This window comes from Monodelphis domestica, chromosome 3 (assembly GCF_027887165.1).
Source record: "Monodelphis domestica isolate mMonDom1 chromosome 3, mMonDom1.pri, whole genome shotgun sequence".
Classification (NCBI taxonomy): Eukaryota; Metazoa; Chordata; class Mammalia; order Didelphimorphia; family Didelphidae; genus Monodelphis; species Monodelphis domestica.
In genome coordinates this window covers 194,264,168-194,286,358 of record NC_077229.1, presented here as the reverse complement: position 1 = coordinate 194,286,358, position 22,191 = coordinate 194,264,168, and the positions used below count along the sequence as shown (strand labels likewise).

Here is a 22,191-nt window from a genome sequence, read left to right as displayed (position 1 = left end):
ACTGCACCGTTACTCATGACATGTTACAATACTAGAAGATAGCCTCTAGAACTTTGGGTAACTTCTCCTGGAAGATCTATGGAAGAATATAAACAAGATTTGCATAGGATAGGGGTACATGGAAGGGTTGCATTTGTAGCAATGGAGAAATTACCTAGATCAATAAAATCACAGATCTATTGAAATATTGCTTAGGGTAAGGTTGAAATTGATGCCTTTGTTGACATTAATCCATTATAATGATACTATACCCTCTGTTTTTATAGCCCTTTCTAGTTTTCAAGGAGATTCCATATCCATTATCTCAGTTGATCCTTAAAATAATTCTATGAGTCATAAAAGGACAGTTATTACTCTTATTTTATAAATTTGGAAACTCACGACTGGAGAGATTCAGTGATAGTGGAAAGATTGTTGAACTAAGTTTCCACCAAGAGCCCTTGTTCTAGTATCAGCTCTGCCACTTTAGGGTTCAAGGACTTAACCAAGTTTCTTCACCTATATAGAACTCAGCTCTATTATCTGAAAAATAGGAGAGATATTCTAGATGATTTCAAAGGTCTCCTCAAGTTCTAAAACTTACTATTCATGTTGTTATTGTTCAGTTGTTTTGGCAGTGCTCTTTGTAAACCCATTTCGGGGTTTCTTGACAAAGATACTGGAATTATTTGACATTTCCTTCTCCAGCTCAATTTACAGATAGAATATTGAGACAAACAAGATTAAGTCACTCCGCCAGGGTCACAAAGCTAGTAAGTGTCTGAGGCCAGATTTGAACTCCACTCTTCCTGACTCCAAGCTCAACACTATATCATCTAGCTGCCCATATTATTCATAAAAGATCACATATTAGGTAAGCAAACTTACCTTAACTTTAACCTAGGTCTGCAACCTGGGTCAATATTGCTAGATAAAAGTCACATTCTCAATTCTCAAAGTCACGTCCCCTTTAGCCAAGAAGAGTACAATTGAGTAGACTGTGTTTGCCATGTAAAATAGCAAGGGAAATGAAACATATTTTTAGTTTAAAGTGTCCTTGAGTCTGGAGGGAGTGTCTAAAGTATATGTAGGGCTGGAATAGGGACAGTAGTCAAAAGTCTACTATAGTAACCAGGATGGGTTTGTATTTGCTCTGACAGACTCCAAGGAGCTTCGGCTCCCTTTTAAATGGGAGTAGTTCACACTTTCTAGTTCAATAATGTCTTGCTTAGTTAGCCCTTTTGAAATAACAGGAACTTTAGCAATCTCTGACTAAGCATCTTCATCATCCATATTCTCTCGTCTTTCTTCAAAGACACAATAGAAAGATTAGAGTACATATGGGGTAGATATCATCTAGGATTTGGGTTCAAAGATCCTTTTTTTTTTTCAACTTGTCACCAATGCCTAAACTCTTCAAGAGCTAGGTCCTAACCCCTGACCTTTATCTATTAGTCTTTTCATCTTTCCACAATACCATGATATAATCATAATTCATTTTAAATGTAACCTGCCTTCCCTCACCTTTCATGTAAAGAGAAGGAAGGAAGGAAATGAGAAAAAAGGAAAAAAATAAAGGACTTATAACTCATTTTCCTTTATAAGTCAGTTGGTGTAATTCAGGAAGAAAGGAGTAATTTTTTTTACAATTAGGTATAGGTATGCCATCTTCCACTATATATCCTTTTGAGATTTCTATTGTATGTGTGATATGTGTCTTCTATCATGACATGAGCAATATGGAAATTATTATTATTATTACATGAAAGTTTGAGCACAACTTCTATCAGACAATTATTCACTTCCTTAGGAGGATAGAAAGGGAGGAAATCTGAATTTAAAAAATGTCAAAAAATAATTGTCAAAAATTGTTTCTATATGTAACTTAAAAAATTAAAAATAAAAACATTTTTCTAAATTAGTGGTAAATTAACTTATAATCCTAATGTCTCTTACAAGGGCTTAAATTTTTTTTTAACCAAAAAAATCCATCAACAGAACAATATAATTATATATTTATACTAGCCAAATTTAAAGGAATTCAGCATGATACTGAAATTTTATGTATTTATTTAATTTTTTAAATTTAATTATAACTAAATTCCCTTCAGTTTTATCTGCTTCTGATACCTCTTCATGCTAATAAAAGGTTCTACAGTCATCCTCCCATGCTTCCTAAGTAATAATATTATTTCATCCAAGAGGCTTGCAATCCTGTTTCTAAGGACAAAACATTGAGTGTGGTAATTGCTTTGTTCCCAGTATGACCACTCTATGGTAAAAAAAAAAATTGATTGACGCAAAGAAAACTAGTCAATCCAAAGGATGCTGTTAATAAGGGAGCAGTAAAGAATAGTTTGCTTGGTAACTAGATCATAGGGTTAGAGATTTAGAGATGGAAGGAACCTGAGAGACACCCCACCCACTCACCCATCCCACCCCCGCCATCCAACCTTCTCATTTCACAAATACAAAAAACTGAGGTCTAAAGTGGTTAAGTGACTTGATCAGAGGGATACAGCTAGTATCTAAGTTAAGAGTTGAATCCAAGTCTTTTCCAAGTACAAAACTCTATCTACCAGGGCATTAAACTTCTCCAAAGACAAAGAATGACAAAGAAAAAAAAAAGGAAGAGTCAAGGTAGCTTGAGTTTACTGCCAAATAATTCAGAGGACAAAGAGGTAGAAAAATGCCATGAAGAACTGAAGAACCACCTCCAAATTAAATTAATATATATATATATATATATTTTATATTCAGCGGCATTAATGTAAAATTGAGCATAGGTAGAAATGGCCCCACACAAAAGTATATATTGGAAAATATGACTAAAAATAAGAAACTAATGAGAGTTCAAAAAGATTTGAAATCATAGAAGTTCAGTGTCTATGTGAGAAGGAACCCTAAATGGGCTTAGAGTCAAAAGCCTTGAGTTCGAATCTACCATTTACTAGCTGTGTGACCATTAGATAAATCACTTTCTCCTCTGTGGTCCTCAGATGATCCCCAATATCCTTTCCATATGAACCTGCAATCCTGGGGATTCTTTCTTAAAAAAGAAAACCTGGACATGAAGCACACCAACCAACCATACACGAAAAAGGGGAGGGAGAATTTGATTATATTATATTTTAACCAATAAAAAATCAATTATTGGTGTGGCAATCATTTCCAAATTAGTTGCCTCTGTATGGTCAGATCATGTACTTGTTAAAAGAAAAAAATCAAAATATAAAATTCAAAGAAATTATAAAGATGAGGAAATATAAAATAGCTCCTACCTGACCTCTTCAAATAAGCACTGATATTAAGAAAATAAGAAATTGTTAGAACATGTCAAAGATTAGAGATTCATAATTTCATAAACAATTTTCTTTTTTGTTCTACTGTCTATACAGGAGTTCTCATTTTATTTGAAGTTTAAGTTCAGAGTAAAAAATAAAGTTAAAATAAGAAAAGAGTAAAGCACTTTGTCAAACTTTAAAATACATATAAATATCAGGTATTATTATTATTACAACATCTCCCTAATCTACCAGTCTGGTAACCTAGTAAAAAAAAGAGAAATAGGTTTGCCTAGAACTATGTTCACAAAGCATACCTTTTATAATATATCTAAGGATTTTGCTCAAGAATCATAGTCAAGCTCCTTGGGTTATCACCTATAGATTTGACCCCTCTTTTTTAAAAATTGGGAAAACATTGACTCTCTACAGAACTACGATACTTCTTATAATCTACAGAATATCTCTTAAAGTTCACTATCTGACTCTGTGAAAAGATGTAGGGATTCTAAAGTCTACAAAACCAGTAAAAGTAGAAGTCAAAGAAGGAACACCACCAAAGATACCACAATGCAAATTAAGCAAGGAAGCAGTAAATGGAATCAACCTGATTATCCAGATCCTGTTAGAACAGAAAATACTCATCCCAACAATTTCAGAGTGCAACATACCAATTATGCCCATAAAGAAAGCAAAATGCGACTCTGAAGGTAGAATTCAATGGAGACTGGTCCCGGATTTAAGAGTAGTAAATAATTTTGTAAAGAAAAGCCCTATGCAGTCATTCCAAGCCCATCTAGCATAATTTCAGAAATTCCAAGTACACCCAAATATTACACCATCATGGACCTCTGTAGTGTATATTTTAGCATTCCAATAGCAAAAGGAAAGCCAAAAAATCTTTGCTTTTACATGGAATGGGTCCCAGATGACCTGACAAAGACTGCCATAGGAATTCAGTAAAAGCCCCAATGCATTTTGCCAAAACCTGCAACAAAATCTAAAGACCATAAAATTCAAAGAAAGCAAAATGGTGCATTATGTGGATGACATTCTTCTTGCATCCCCATCTGCTAAAGTTTGTTTTCAAGACAGTAAAAAAAAAAAACTCCTCTTAGAGCTATATAAAAATGGCCACAAAGTTTCCAAATCAAAGCTACAATGGTTCATGCCTAAAGTTGAATACCTAAGATTTATCTTGGAAAAGGGGATGAGAAAGATTTCCAAGAAAAGAATAGATGACATCCAAAAGCTTAGCTTGCCAAAGATTAAGAAATAACTGAGAGCCTTTTTAGGAGTAACAGCTTTCTTTAGACAATGGATCCCAGGCTATAGCAAAATAACAAAATGCCTGACAGACTTAACCAAAAACACAATCACAGAACCTTTGCAACTAACAAAAAGAGCATCTCCAAGCCTTGGCACAGCTCAAAGAAGCAATGATAATAGTTCCAGTCCTAGGTATTCCAGACTACAACAAAGAATCCCATCTCTTTATACATGAAGCAAGAGGCACAGCTTCTGGAGTGTTGGTCCAAACTTTAGGACCCATTTTTAGGCGAGTGGCATATTACAGCCCACAATTAGACGTAGTTGAAAAAGGCATCATTCCCTGTCTGAGGGTAATCACAGCCACAGCAACCATGATTCAAAATCATCTGATTTGGTTTTAGGATCAAAAATTAATGTCTAGCCTTCATACCAACTAGAGTTAGCTTCTGGAGTGTTGGTCCAAACTTTAGGACCCATTTTTAGGCGAGTGGCATATTACAGCCCACAATTAGACGTAGTTGAAAAAGGCATCATTCCCTGTCTGAGGGTAATCACAGCCACAGCAACCATGATTCAAAATCATCTGATTTGGTTTTAGGATCAAAAATTAATGTCTAGCCTTCATACCAACTAGAGTTCATATTGAAGAAATGTCATTTACAAGCTTGCACACAAGCAAAGACTTTCTCAATATGAAATTGGGTTACTAAGCAATGAAAACATCACACTACAATGTTGCAATCCTTTAAATCTGGCTACCTTGATTCCAGATCTGTCATTTGAAGGGGAACCCATACATAATTGCCAGGAAACAATATCATTAGTAGAGAAACCAAGAAATGATTTAAAAGATACTATGCTGGAAAATCCTCAAATCGAAATGTATACAGATGGTTCCAGCATGATATTTAATGGGGAAAGGTTCACCAGAGTGGCAGTAGAAACACAGAGACATTATGGTATGCATCCTTACCAAAACACGTGAATGCTCAAGGAGCAGAGCTCATTGCTTTGTTAAAAGCATGTCAAATGGGGAAAGATAAAAGGGTCAATATTTACACTGATTCCCGTATGCATTCTCAGTAATTCATGCCATAGCAGATTATATCTTAATAGTCACACAATTGAGAATCAGAGAATAATGGTTCCCATTACAAAAACAAAAACAAATTTTTGACTTATCAGAGCAAAATATATCCTAAAGAGTTCCCCTCTAACAAAGGATCTTGCATGTATTTGTTAAGAATATACAAACAGATTTCATAGAAGAAAAAAATAGAAATAACTGTTCAATAACCCTTTAAACATGAACATCAAGTTAAGTAAAAATCAAGGGAAATATATCTTTGTTGAAGCCATTTGTCCTTAAAACAAAAAGAATGTCCTGTTCTGAATACTATAAGGGTTTTAACAATAAGGGTTTTAACCCTTATCACAATACAAATGGAAAAGTCTCCATATAGATAGTAAAGCTCTCCAGATTTTCCTTTTCTTAGATGACATTATTCTGAATGCATTTAGTTTTAGAACACTGTAGGTCCTCCTAAATGAGATTCATTTTATATGAAATATATATTCACACATATAAATAATACACATTTTATATGAATCCTCAATGAGATTCAATTTATATGAAACATAAATTCACATATATAAAAACAAGAAGATGAAGAATTCATACTACCCAAATTATTATATGCAGTTGATTAGACATTCTATTAAGTTTGTTCCTTAGTACATTTATTTTAGTACAGTTTTTATGTATAGATGACAAGCTGAGGCCAGAAATTTAAATAAAAACAGGTTAGAAAACATTTGATAAGTTATAGAATACTTTTCAGCAATTCCAAGCTGCTCCCTGCCAATAAAAACAAAACAAACAAAAAACTTAACCAATGACTTTGAAACTAACACTCCCCTAGTGACTAAATCATAGAACACTATGATGTCAGAAGAATCAAAATTACATGACTCAAAGGACAATGGAAAGATGTACGGCCATTATAGATAGGCTACAGCTTATTACCATAATTCTCTATGGAAGTTTTGTGTAAAGATGGACAAGAACTACATGAGGGGGGGGAAACATGTATGACTTGTAATCTAAACTGAAAGAAAGAGTTCCTACATTGATGAGATGATGGGTGAGATCAAGTGTTCCTCTCTTTCTAACCACTTGTCTTCCTTCCTTTTACCAACAATTCTCTATGGAAGATTTATGTAAAGATGGACAAGAACTACATGGGGGGAAAGTATGCATGAGTTATAATCTAAACTGAAAAAAAGAGTTCCTACATTACTGAGATGACGAGTGAGATCAAGTGTTCCTCTCTTTCCAACTACTCATGTTCTTTGCCTTTCAAACTTTCCCCTATCTCTGTTAAATATAAATCCCTTTATTCTCTATTCTCTTGGAATTAAGCATGTGATGAACTCCTGGCATTCCAAATCAACTTTCTGTCCATATCTACAAAAGCAAGTTATTCATTCTTCCACAACTAAAACATCATGTGGAGAGGTAAGGAAAGTTTGTTACATACAATTTCTCTCCTGAGTAAAGCAGAACTGATGAGCTAGTCATTTGCTCAAAATGATCTTAGGTTAAAAAATTGGGTAAAAGTTAAGAGGGGTAAATGCAAAATTTTAGATGTATTTAAATAATCAATTTCACAAGGACAAAATGGGAGAGACACACCTCAAGATATGAGTCCATCTGAAAAATATCAAAGGGCTTTAGTGAAATACAATCTCTCTAGGGGTTAACAGTGCAACATGGTAACCAAAAGAGCTAATGTGAACGTAAACTATGGTCAGAGAAGAAAAATGTCCAAAATTGGGGAACTGAAAGGCAAGCCCTATGTGAAGTCCTGTGCTCAGTTCTAAAAACACATTGTTGGGAGTCAATATGGCAGCTTAGAGGCAGCAAAAATTAGACCTCCAAAAATCCTTCCCCACTGATCAAAAACAAAGCACTTCCAGGGAACTGAAAACCAAATCTAACAACAGGACATAGCTAGGGAACCCTCCTCCTGTACCCAACTTAAAAGGTACAACCCTCAAAAAGCCTGAACTCTAGAACACATAAGTTTAAGGGGAAGGAAGAAGGAAGGTCCCAAGGACCCCTCCACCACACCTACAGTGCTGAACCTCCAGCAGTGGCTGGAATCTCTGGTTGGGTAAGGGTCCCCCCTCCCAGGTTTTGGCCTCAGGGCACAGCCAGCTTTGCAGATCAACTCCTCCACCTTGGTTCAATCTCATCAATAAGGGCAGGTAAGAATCCTTCAGAGGACAGAGAAGTTCAAGTTCCAACACCCCTACCCCACATTCTGATCTGAGAGCCTTGCTGACTGAGCTCTAAGAGGCAAAGCCTGCAACAAACTAAAGGCAACAACCTTGAACACAGGGCAGGAAGCCCAGCTCCTTCTCAGCTTCTAATGTCAGCCAGGGAAGATCAGACTACCTGATCAAACAGCAGAACAGAAAAGGAGTCCCTTCAGGACAGAACAGCCCAAACTCACAGATCCAGCACAAAATGAGAGGAGAAACGCTACAGGCAACTATAGGGTGGAAAGAAGGGGGGGAAATATGAGTAAACAACAGAAAAAGAACAAAAAAGAAATTGCAATCAACAGCTTCTATCCAGGCAATGAACAAAGGGCAAATGAAACAGAGGAAGATCAAGGAACACCAAGCAAAAACACAGAAACTCCAACAAATTGGAGACAGGCTTTGGAAGAACTCAAAATACAATTCAAAAAACAAAATAGGCTGAAGAAAACTGGGAAAAGAACTTAAAAAGCAAAATAAATCATCTGGAAACAGAAAAACAGTGTCTTGAAAGCCAAAATTAATCAGCTTGAAAATGAAGTAAAGGAGATAAAAGATTACCTCCAAAGAAAATCAGACCAGAAGAAGAATGACCAAAAAGCCAAGGATGGAATTCAGTCTTTAAAAACTAGAATACAACAACTAGAAGCAAACAACTTCATAAGGCAGCAGGAAACTATAAAACAAAATCAAAAGAATGAAAAAATTAATGAAAAATATGAAACACCTCATCAACAAAACTTAAGAATCATCAGTCTATTGGAAGATCATGACAAAAGAAAAAGCCTGGACATCATTCTATAGGAAATTATCCAAGAAAACTGCCCCAACATTCTAGAGCAAGAGGGAAAGTAGAGATTGAAAGAATCCACAGATCACCTCTTGTACTTAATCCCCAACTGACAACACCAAAGAATATTATAGCCAAAGTCAAGAACTACCAGACCAAGGAAAAAAGATTACAAGCTTCTAAGAAGAAGTAATTCAGATACCATGGAACTAGAATTATAATAACACAGGATCTGGCTGCACCTAAAATGAAGGACCAAAACGCATGGAATATGATTTTCTGGAAAGCAAGGGAACTAGGTCTACAACCAAGAATCAACTACCCAGAAAAACTGATTATATTCTTACAGGGGAAAGTATGGTCATTTAATAAACTATAAGACTTCCAAGAATTCATAAAGAAAAGGCCAGACCTGAACAGATAATTTGATGCCCAAACACAGATCTCAAGAGAATCAACCAAAAGGTAATTAAGAAAGGGGGAAAAACATTTTTAAGGGACCCAATAAGTTAAAATGATATCTATCCCTACAAGAAAAGAAGATATTGATAACTCTTAAAAATTGTTATTATCACCTGGGTAGCTAGAAGAATTCTACTTAGAAGGAACAGTGACAAGCTGTATAGGATGAAATACCAAAATATAAATATATATCTAGATATATGTATGCATAAATATATATATATATATTTAAAATAGAGGCAAATAAAAAGAGGTTAATACTAAGGGAAATGGGGAAAGAAACAAAATGGGGTAAATTTATATGTCATAAAGAAGCACATGGCAGGAGTGAGGGAGAACACCAATACATTGGAAGGGTAAAGAGGTTGGAGATAGGCAATACTTAATTCTTACGTGCATTGAAATTGACTCAAAGAGGGAAGAAAATCAAATACATTGGGGCAGAGAATTGATTTGTGCCCTATAGAGAAGTAGAAGGGTAACAAATGGACAGGTGGGGAGGAAAGCAATACAAGGGAGGAAGAAGGTGGGGGGGAGGGTAGTTTAGAAAGACCATAAAGAAAATAAGAGGGGAATAAGAAGGGGGGGGTAGAAAGGGAAGTAAAATAAGGGCAGAAATTAGGAGGACTGATTAATTATTTCTTCCTAATTCCAGGTTCAGGGTTCTCTCCTGACTCCAAATCTGATGCTTTCTTTAGTATACCACATGGTCTCTCATGGTTCCTACCTGCTACTAGACAAATCAGTTTGAAAAATATTCACAAAGCTCTTCATATGTGCTAGATGTTGTGCTAAGTGCTGGGAATACAAAGACAAGACTCTCTCTGCCTTCAAGGAGCTTATAGTCTATTTGAGAAAATAGACAAATAAATATGAAATATGTACAAAGTGAAATATAATGAATGGATGGAAGAGAAAAGGAGCTAACAACTGGAGAAATCAGGAAACCTCTCATGCCAGAAGAAGTGGCGCAGCATCTGAGCAGGACTCTGAAGGAATTTAAAGAAGGAGGGATAAGAAGTGAGTGAAGCTCAAACATAGGAAACAATGCTTTTCTCATGGCCATTATATCTATCCCTTTAAGATCCACTTGAGCTATTTGGAGCTGGGATGCACGGGGAATTTTGCATCATCTGTTTATCTCTAAATTCTATTTCAGAAATGAAAAATTAGGTGGTGATGTGGTATAATGGATAGAGAGCAGATCTCAATGTCCTGAAGATGTAGTTTCAAGTTCTACCTTTGATACAGACTGTCTATGTGACCCTAGGCAAGTCACTTAACCTCCTGGTGCTCTAGGCAACTTTCTAAGTCTGTAAGTTGCCAGTCAGGTGCTGACCTGCATTGGTAGTAGTTTCTTTACCTGGGATTTCCTTATAGCAATTACAGGGTTGGTTACAAAAAAAAATTTTTTTGAAAAATTGAAAAATGAAGCAAGCTGTACCTCACAACTACAGCTGACATTATAATCCCCTGTAAAGGCCTCTTCCGAAAGATGAATTCTCTATTCGCTTCAAATATTTTGTTGGACATGTATCTTCTCCAGAATGGCATGTGATTTGGTGCTGTTATTTTATAAATTTCATTTGGCAGCTTCTTAACTTTTAAAATCTTTTCAAATACAGGGAATTCATTATCTATACTTGGGAATAAAAGAAGTGTTAGTTCCCCAAAGTTCCAATTTATATCAATTCAATAAGCAAGTATTTATTACTCTTCTACTTTTAATAAGTCTCCTTAATACTCCTACAAGATACTATTAGTTGCTGGAGATACAGAAATGGAATACTTCTTTCCCTCAAGTAGCTGACTTTCTGCTATTTTATACCTACCAAGAACAAATGCATCAGGCTGCTTACTAGTTTGGGAAACACTGAAAAATTACTATGCCAAGCAATATCTTAATACCCATTTATTTAATAAATATTATTGAGCATCACTTAGTATTTAGCTTGAAGTTTACAAAAGTAACTGATGGTCAAAAATACCTTTAAATATGTGGAAACATGCTCAAATCTTAGATCAACTTGGCATATTAATAAATATTTCTCCAGTTCTGAGTTCTCTCTAAATACACCAGAAGGAAGGAAACCTTTTGGTAGCCAAATTTCCCAAGAAACAATGCCTACCACTGAACTCTCTTATGCCTTCATTTTAAGCCAAAATGTGAACTTCTATTAAGGTTAAGAACAAAATTAAAATTTAGGACAATTGATTAAGGTTGTAACCAAATTTAGAAGGAAATAAAACTTTATCTAAGTATAGTCATTGCCTTCCCCATTCCCTGAAGGAATTTGAGTATTAATGAGAGAGAGAAGATCTCTTGACTTCTTCAGGTCACCTTTTCACTTGTTTTTTTTTTTTTTTTAAAACCCATACCTTCCATCTTGGAGTCAATACTGTGTATTGGCTCCAAGGCAGAAGAGTGGTAAGGGCTAGGCAATGGGGGTCAAGTGACTTGCCCAGGGTCACACAGCTAGGAACTGTCTGAGGCCAGATTTGAACCTAGGACCTCCCATCTCTAGGCCTGACTCTCAATCACTGAGCCACCCAGCTGCCCCCTGTTCACTTCTAATAAAGCAAAATATTAACTTTTACCTTAATTTGAGTTGGGTAATGTAATGGGGAAAGGATAGAGATAAGATAAGACTTAAGAGAAGTGGAAGGCTTTCTTTAATGCACAGGTTAGGAACTCTAGGGAAAGGATTTTAGCAGGCAGAAAGCAGAGGAGGAACAGTTTGGAAGTGATAACAGATAGAGTGAGTGACTTCCTGAAGGAAAATAGGTTCTTCCTGTCTGGAAGGGTGGAGAAAAGGTGAGCTTTTCAGAGCTTGGGTATCTTAACCTGACTGTGGAGAAGGAATAAACCCCTAATTCATCTTTGGAGGTTCTCTGTTTGACTGGGGAACATCTAGAAAAGGATTTGCCTATACATCCTGTGTCTTCCAGAAGTTATTTATCTAAAAATCCTGTCAGCTTTGAGGTTTTACCTCAGGGCTCAGATGGGATGGACTTAGCCATTTGAGAACAATCATAGTAGTTTTTGGAGGCAGCTTGTGAACTAAATCTAAACAACTACTGAGGGTCATAGATAGGTAGTTTAGTCAGCTTTTGGGGAACACCTAGATAGAAATAGGGAGCTGGGCAGTTAGCCAGAAGACCAGAAGGCTCCCCCTTGTGGGGGACATAGTGAATTTTGGGGTGACCAGCTAGATCCCTTGGTGTTAAGGATCCCTTGTTATTATCCTCAGTTTGTATCCCCTTTCTTATTCTATCTCTATCCTTTTCCCATTACAGTAATTATGTTTTATCATGTGAAATTTTTCTTGTTCAATGTTCCTATAAATATGACTTTAAAACATTTACTATTAGAGATGTATGACCAATGAGATGAGAAAACTATCAGTTCACACATCTTCCAAGCAGTTTAAAGCTTGAACTTAGAATAACAATAAATTTGAAAATTTTTTCTGCAAATTTTTGCCCAAAATGCAATGTATACCATTAATATTGTTTCTTCTTTGACAAATGTATGGATAGATGGATTAAATAAGTATGAATAAGTAAATGGCAGAATTTTTGCTAACTAATTTTCAAAAGTTTCTTAAACTAGTGGCAAATTTCCATGTGATTATTTTATTTGTTAATATAGTCTATATTTCTTTGTTAGCAAAAACCAATGATAATAATTATAATAAAGAATCATGGATCTCGTTGAAGATTTACCAAAATATATATGGAATGAAAGGTGATAAATACTATTAAAGTATTTCTCAAATAAGTGACATATTGCTGTGTGATTATTATAAATGGTAGTATAATCATATGTGGCATTTCTATAATAATAAGTAATCAGATCTAATTTAAGAGATCTAATAAAGCTTTAAGGGACTTTACATGATCAGCAAAATGTTGAACCCTCTCAAAAAGTATCTGGATAACCTAATCATCTACAGAAATCTGTCTTTTATTTGTACTCTATGTAGAATAGGGTTGTAAGACAGTTATTTCTGGTTTCCATTATCAAATAATCTTATATAGTCTTAACATTTTTATGAAATATTCCTGATCAAAGTTAAATTTTGTTTTACCAAGTCAAATACTTTTTTGTAATCAATAAATAATAAATCCAATAGGATCTTTTATTTATCCTCACCACTTTTCAGTTATATGCCAATATAATTACAAGCTGTGGTCCATCATAAAACAAAATTTGCATTGTTCTCTCTCATACTTTCATCAAAGATATCTTCAAAATAGGTGTGTTTCCATGATTACTCAAAAGAGATTGACCAAACAATCCCCACAGAAAAAACTAAATGGATGAAAACTGCCTATTATCCAGACCAAGCTGCACAGTTGGGAGACTAGTCCTCCTGAGTCTTCATCTGTACACATATTTAGTTATATATGTTAGAGAGGGATAATGAATCAGGACCAGAGAAAAATAGGAGGAAGAGAGGACTGGACCAAATTTGAAAAGTTCCCCTAAGCTTTTAACATTCACTCTAGGGAGAATAGAGACCATAGGCTCATCAACATGTTATAAGACATATATACATACACATGTAATCATATATCTATATATGGGCATCTAGCAATATATATGTATATAAAACCTTTAGATTCATAGGATATTTTCCTTACAACAGCCTGTTACTAAGGTAATACAAGTTTCCTGTAGAGGAGTAAATTAATAGTCTTAAGTTTTGTATTCTGGGCTCCTGATTTCAAATACTCACAATACTATACTACTGCTTATCATATTCACTTCTGAGAAGCCAAAATTACTTTATGTTCACACGTGCACCTAGGAATAATTGTGTCTTAACCAATCCTTTATCAGAGGCAACCAAGGAAACTGAGATATTGATTCAATATTGATCTATAACAGACTCAGGGTAGAATTGGTGCAGTGTCATTTTTGCTCAGAAGGTCCTCCGAAATCCTGCTACAAAATAATTTAATAGTCAGAAACCCAGAAATCTCGTAATCATAAAAAATCTCAGTTGACAGAGAGCCCAGAGACTATCTAATTCAATTCATCTTGAATAAGAATCTTCTTCTTTTTTAAAATTTTATTTAATTAGTCAATTTTGAAGATTACTCCTTGGTTACAAGAATCATATTCTTTCCCTCCCCTCCCCCACCCCCCTTCCTGTAGCCAATGTGCAATTCCACTGGGTTTTACATGTGTCTGAATAAGAATCTTCTAACTGACAAATGGTCATTCAACTTTTGCTTGAACACCTGCAGGGAAAAGGAATTGCTTATCTCCAAAGTCTGATCATTATTCTTTTTGTATGGTTCTAATTGTTGGGACATATCCCACTGTATCAAACTTAAATCTGCCTCTTTGCAACTTCTGCACATTTCTCTCAGCTCTGCCCCTCTCAGGCAAAGTCTTAATAGCCTTTCCCATCGCACTTTCTTCCCTTCACATTCATGACTCTAGAGCTAACCAGTTCAATGATTTTACTTTTGAATCCTTTGTCTTCTTGTCCCGTTACTAATCACGCCTTGCCAAACCCAACTCCTAGATTATTCCTACTAATCTCTGCTTTTTTTTTTCAATACTTACTTTTTCAATAAAATCAAATCTTGATGAAAGCCCCTAAAGGAAGTCCCACCATTCCACCAACTGGGTTCCTGCAAATTCCTGATTGTTATTGTTGGACAGTCAGTTCATGACCCTATTTGTAGTTTTCTTGGCAAAGAAGTAGTTCACCATATCCTTCTCCAGCTCAATTTTTTAAACAGATGAGGAACTGTGACAAATAGAGTTAAGTGATTTGCCAAGGGGTCACATAGCTAGTGAGTGTCTGAGACCAGATTTGAACTCAGGAAGATGAATCTCCTTGATTTCAGGCTTGGCACTCTACCTACCTAACTGCTCAGATTTCTGTTATTCAAACTTTAAAAGTCCATCACTGTGGGATTATTTATTTATTTATATTATTTATTTATATAATATATATTTATATATAATTTATTATTATTATTTATTTTTCTCTAACAATCTACCATATTCCTTCAGATGCTATTCTCAACTTTCTCTTCTCTCTCCAAGTCTCTTCACTACCCCATTCCCCTCTCCCTCTAGCAGAGGGCCCTGACTTAGTTTCTACCACTCACAACATTGCCTTAAAGAACTGTTTCCTTCATTCAAGTAAAAGATAATTGGATAAATTCTGAAAATGTATTTGTAGGTCAACCCTAAGTCATTTGCTCAATATTTAAGCAAGACTTGGGAATAGATATTAGGTAGCCTTATATTTAGTACATGTAGCTTTCAATGTTAGCTTATATATCTAGGCCTTCTAATTTGTTTACCATACATTTCACTGAATTTAATGATTGCTTAAAACAGGCAAGGACCAAATGGATGAATGAATGAAAGTCATTTTTTACACAAATATGACTAAAAATTTATTTTAAAGTATGCAATCTAATTGCATATGCCAAGACTAAATAAATCCTTAGAGGATATACTGTATATTTAATTGGATCTTAACAATTAGTCCAATGGGAAATAATTAGAAAGTAGGAAAGGAATTCTAGGTCTATAACCTTAGCTTAGAAGAAGGTACTAGATGCTAAGGAATGATTCAAGCAGTTTTTCTAAGCTAAATTCTATATATTATAGGTACATAAAAATTTTAAAAATATGTAGTAAATATCAGAAAGTCATTATATATAATCAATCATTGCAAACCTTACAGCAGTATTATAAATGTTAGCTATTATTATTATTACTATTATTATTTTTTAAAATCTCCCTTAACTAGGTGGTTCAGTGGATAGAAAGCCAGGCCTAGACACAAGAGGTCCTGCATTCAAATCTATTCTCAGACACTTCCTAGCTGTGGGCAAGTCATTTAACCCCAGTTGCCTAACCCTTACCACTCTTCTTGATTTAAGGTAAAGGATAAAAAAAAAAAGAATCTACTTTGGTAAATACAAACCTACTTAAATAGCTCTTCAAAATATCTGATTTCAATTTACCTTTTCATGCAGAATACATAATTCCCTAACTCCAAAATTTACTCTGCTCGGGCTTTCCTTACAAACTGTTCCTTATCTTGGAAATTTCATTTTTTCCCACTGTCTTTTCACCCAGACTTGCTCTCCATACCTGATATGTACTCCTCACCTCCACCTCTTGTTCTTCTTAAGTCCTTATTCAAAGTTCTGTTTGAAGGTTTCCTTCTAACAAGAGACCTTTCCTAATTTCCTCAGGTATAAGTGACCTCCAGACCCCAACTACTTTATTATTTCACTGCACTTATGTTCCTATTGTGTACCTCCAGCAAAATATAAGATCTTGGAAGGAATAGACTATATTGTTTTTGTCTTTGCCTAGAACTATACTAGACATAACCTTGATTAATGCTAATTGAGCTGTATTAAGTTGAAAAAAAAGCCTTTAGGAAATTATGAATGAGCACACTCATATACATATAATACCTACATGACCCATAAAATTCTGAGAACATATAAAAATGGAATTCCATGAGTGCCAAGAGTTGCCCATAATTGTAAAGGAAGGCAGAATTGTCCACACAAAAAATCTGTGACCAGCCTGAGCCTACATACTTTCACGAAGGTCCTCTTCACTAGTGAAGGAGCACAGCACATCCCTCAGAGGATCAGGGAGGAGCCTGTGAAGTTTAGAGATTCTCTCAAAAGTGCTACGAATATCTTGAGTTCTGTTAACGGTTTTCCCCTTCTGATACATGGTCAAGGGTGGCAATTTCAGGATAGCTCGGATATCCTCTGGTATTGTTGTCATGATGACAGACACAAGGAATAAAGAAAGGAAAATTTGGAGCCTATATACACCAGGTCCTTCCCTGGCCTTCCCTGTCACTGGTAAAGTCTAAATGTAATGATGGTACTCTCACTTTTTATTTTCCTATTCTGTATGGATAATGACTATTCTGAGTCATAATGGCCTGAATACTGGATAAGAACTTTGAGTTCTCAGGCTACTTCGTCAAAGACAGGAGAAAGCCAGGTATTCTAAATAATCCTGCCAGAAATTTTCAGTGACTCTAAATAGAGAAAGAAAATATCAACTTGTGGATTTTCCTAAGGAGAATACAGGGAGCTAACATATTGATTTTCTATACCATCTCTCAAAAAATACCTTGTATACTACAGTGCAAATAATTAAATCTCCAAAGACCTACCAGTGTCTCTAGGGAGCCATTGTTACATCAACACTAACCTCTACCAGGATGGAGGAAAAGGAATCATTATTACAAGCTGAAGAAATGAGGAGATTACTACAGGTAAGAAACCAGGCAAGTTGTTTCTTGTTCTCTTGTCTAAACCAATACTAAGAAATAATAAAGAATAGTGCATGCTGCTAGCCTTATCAGAACTGGCTAATTGTGTGGCTTTGAATGAGTCGATTTACTTCTTTGGTATTCAATTTCCCTGGCTATAAAAACACTTTGGTAATTTGGCCGATTATGTAGCTCATGAGCTGGAGGTAGGAAGTGGGGTGAGATAAGGGCTTAATGAGAGGTCAACTGAGTAGTAAAAAGAAAACTAAGCACATGGATATTTTTTACCCTAACAGTCCTATTCAGGTAAATGCATATATCATTTTAATACATATATTATAAACAAATAATTTAAGTCTATATAGTGAGTGCCCATAAGGGGAAATGTAAATCTGCCTTCCAGTTTTTCATAACAAATATTCTGCTTTTCCATCCAACCTACTTGACCCTACTAAAGAAACCCAAAAAAGCCAATATTTCTAAAACCACCTGAATGAAATATGGCTGTCATATTAAGTATGCATTGGCTTCTTCCTCCTGTTCAGGAAACATGTTTCACTCAGTCCTACACCTAAATAGAAAAATATTTTCTACCATTCATGGCATATACATTTTAATACAATACAACCCACTACCTTTTTCCTATCCATTATAATAATAAGCTATTCATATTACATGTATTTGTCACATTTCAGAATTATTCATAATTTATGTGAAAATGACACATAATCCTTAATCACTATTCTGAATAGCAAGTAATGGAATATTTAAAGCTACTCCGAATTTATTGACTAATGTTGAATGAAACCACATGCAGGCCATAAAAGAAATGTTCCACAAGTGATGAAATGTACATGATAGACACCTCATTTTCAGTGACAGAAGGCTTCTGTGAAATTTATGTCATAAATTTTATCCTAGTCACTTAACTAACCTCTGTCGGCCTAAATTTCCTAAGCTGTAAAATGAAAAAAATTCCTTCCCAGCACTAAAATTTCATGAATTCAGTTGTTATAACAATGTTCTAATGTTGTGCCACTGTTCACGTTTTCAAATGATAAAGTGCAAGATAAAAATACCTTCACATAAAAACATATTCAACTGGGATTTCTGTATCTTTAAATATATATATATATATATATATATTGTTTGTTCATATACTATCAAAATTTTAGATGAGAATGGAGAAATTCAACCTGATGGTTCACACAGCTGATATATAGGCAGTATGAAATAATGGAGAAAATCTAATACTGGGCCCAAAGAATACCTGATTTTATATCTGTCTCAATTATTCACTACCCATGACAGAGGAAAATTTAGCCTGAGTCTTAGTTTATTCATCTGTGAAGTGGGAATAATAATATCTACTCAAAGTATTGTTATAAGGATCAAATGAAATAAAGTTTATCAAGTTCTAGATATGAGCACATTGAGAGAAAGAGAACATGTATACATAAATATATATACACCCAAATATAAGCTATGATTCCTTTGGTTGAACATTTGATCTAGAAATGATAAAATATTCAAAGGTTTAACAGCATAGCATGTTTTATTTAGTGGTTTTGGCATTATTTTACTATATAATAAGCTATTTATGACTTTCAGTCTATTGAGATTAACTGGTATAATAATCAGTTAAAGAAGTTCTTATTTTTAATTAACACAAGCAAATGAAAATGTTACAGTTGCTAATGGGAATACTCATATCGATAAGATTTCAGATCCGTTGAAATGTTCCAACTAGAATAAAAAGTCATTTCTCCTGTTTTTGAAGAAACAAATGAATGTAAGTCTATAGTAGAGAGTAACTTTTAAAATAGAACTATTAATCAAAGGGACAAAATAATCAGGACCTGAATGAAAGTCTTAAAAGGAAAATTTTAAAATATTTTGTAATGGTGCTATATTGACATCTAGCCCTTTTTTTTTTTAATATCTTCTGAAGAAAAGTCATTCCCAACACCCACAAACTTTCAGCAATTAGAAATAAACAATAACATGTTCTTTAGGGTTTTATTCAAATAGGAAAGTTAGGAATGTCTCCTTATCAGTGACCACAGCTTCCAAATCAAGATCTAAGCACATCAGATTCTATTCTCCAACAATCTTAAAAGTATAGAATCTCTCTTGCTCCCTCCTCCCTTCCTCCCTCCTTCCTCTTGCAGAGGAACATATGTGCAGAACACGTATGAAAATAAATCATCCCAAAACATCGTGTCCATAACAGCTAGGTTTCGTGGTAGCATTTGGCAGATTAAATCATGATGTAAAAGACTGATGATTCAATAAAGTCCAGAAAAGCAGAGAACAGGAAATTTCAATAAATCAGCGAACTCAAAACAGTTGTCATGTTCACAGATCATGCTTCACAGTAGGGCACAAAGACTTCAGTCTGGGGTCCCGCTGCTTCTTTAACCAATCAGATTCCTTGACAGCCAGTATGCTGACTTTTTTCCCCCTCCATGACTTCATTAGCTCTATCTTGTGGTTAACTTCTCATAGGAGAGCTCTTATAAATAAGTAAAACTTCCTTTTCTTCTCTGCTTCCCAGATAAGTGCAATAACTGTTGCAAAGTAGCACACTCACTGTTTTCCTGCATTGAGAAGCTCCAACCTCCTTGCAGCTACTCGCTGTTTCTCATTAACTAAATTGATCCCACAGCATTAGCTGCATCAGAGTGCTCTGTTGTTTTTGTAGTTGGGACATGACTTTTAAGTGGACACCAATTCCTCGTTTGATTTCGAAGGCTGCTGTGACTCTGGCAGACTTAATCATGACTATTGCTTATGGTGATCCCTTCAAACACAGCTGGAAGTCAGAGGATAGTTTATTTAGTTGTATCCAAAGAAAGAAGATTATTTCCAAGTTGATAAAGGGTTAGATATATATAAATAAAGGAAAGAGTTCTGAAGCATATTTACTCTTTCGAGCCAAGGACATTGTCCAACTCTGAATTAAAGCAAAAGGACTCAAATTGCAGTTTGACTGGATCTGAAAGGTGAGATTCTCTGATACTAAAAATGGCTGTACTTAGTTTCAGAAGACAGTAACATTTTAATAGTCTTAGGTATAGGAAAACATAGGCAGAGATTGACTGGATAAAATAACCATCTGTCAGAAATATTGTATTAAGAATACTTCCACTGGATGGCCGACTGAACCCGATAAAGTCTCAGGCTTTTCCAACTCTTGTGGTCAGAAAGAAGGATGGAAGGATTGTAATAACACAAAAGGATCATACTTTCAAATCTAGAGAAATTAGTGCCAACAGCAATTCTCAAAGGAAAGGAAAACCAGTGGAGCAAATATATATTTAGAAATTTATTTTAAAGTGCTGGCTAAACCACTTATAGCAAAAATTTAGTGAATTACATAGGCTTATTCTGTCTAAACTTTTGCCTTACAAAAATATAACCATATGACAGTTTAGTTGATAAATTCATTATGCCCAATTATAGTCAAGTTTGGATTATATTGTTTTCATTATGTTCATCTCTTTCTATAAAAGATTGACTACCAAACAGGGGATTCAAGAGAGAGAAGCCTGTTAAATGTAGTGTTTAAAATATATAAATGTATATATATATATATATGTGTATGTATATGTATGCATACATATATATAATGCTCTTCACATGTTTCTGTATAAAGAAGTATAGTATTTAAACACAGGAATGTTATTGCATTTAGTGTAAATATTGATAAGAATGAAATATTGTATCTAATTAGGGCAAATGTGAAACTATGTTTGACTCAGCATCTGATCTTTATTGAAAGAGGAAGCAGAGGAGGAAGCTAGGTGGCTCAGTGGATTGAGAGCCAGGCCTAGAGATGGGAGGTCCTAGGTTCAAATCTGGCCTCAGACACTTTCCCACAGCTGTGTGACCCTGGGCAAGTAAGTCACTTGACCCCAATTGCCTAGCCCTTACCACTCTTCTGCCTTGGAACCAATACATAGTATTGTATTGATTCCAAGATGGAAGGTAAGGGTTTTTTTTTTTTTAATTAAAAAAAAAGAAAGAGGAAGCAGAAAAGAGATTATATTTTTTCAATATATATTTATTCAATATATAGTTTTTCAAAATAATCTTTTTAACAAAATAATCATCCCACAAATTATATGCAAAAATTCAAAATTAAGACACTTTGGTGCCTTCCAAATTGAGGACTAGAATACATTTTACAAACCAAGAAAATATTATCCTTGACTATACTTAGAATTAAAAAGAATTAAATTGAGTATGGGAATTTCTGGGTAGATATAAGAAAAGGTTTCTTAGCTCATTTCAGATCTTTTAAACAGTCTGGGAGGATAGAATCTTTCTTGATCTTTCTTCCTTCCCTCTGCCTTTGAGGAGGACATATAAGAAAATACACTCTTAAATATCTTTAATAGCTAGTTTTCATGGCAGCAAGAGCTTCTCTGGCTTTCTTCAAGTCTTAGCTATAGTCTCACCTTCTACAAGAAGCTTTTCCCAGATCTCAGTTGTAATGCCTTCCCTCTGAGATTACCCTCAGTTTACCCTTTATATGTCTCATTTCATATTTGTTTGCATGTTGTCTCCCCTCACCACCACCACAAACATTATGAATTTCTTGAGGGCAAGGACTGATTTTTGCTTTTCTTTATAACTCCACTGCTTGGCCTATTGTAGGCACTTACTAAGTGATAGTTGACTGATTAGGCAAAACATATGATGGATTTGGGTTCTGTTATATCTCTGTTTTCAGTAAACTAGACGGAAAGTAATTATCATAAGCATAAAGCATAGCAATCCC

The 22,191-nt window shown here is 34.9% G+C and overlaps 1 protein-coding gene across 1 annotated transcript in view; it reads right to left on the bottom strand.

Moving 5' to 3' along the window:
- LOC103096117 (testis expressed protein 56) overlaps positions 1-17,262 on the bottom strand; it is a 32,563-nt gene extending 15,301 nt beyond the window's left edge. The window contains exons 1-2 of the mRNA XM_007488020.3: positions 16,711-17,262; positions 10,559-10,751 (exon numbers count right to left, since the gene is read on the bottom strand). Coding sequence (XP_007488082.1) covers positions 10,559-10,751; positions 16,711-16,906 — 389 coding nt within the window. The 5' untranslated portion in view covers positions 16,907-17,262. The remainder of the gene's footprint in view (positions 1-10,558; positions 10,752-16,710) is intronic.
- Positions 17,263-22,191: the final 4,929 nt, after the last annotated feature.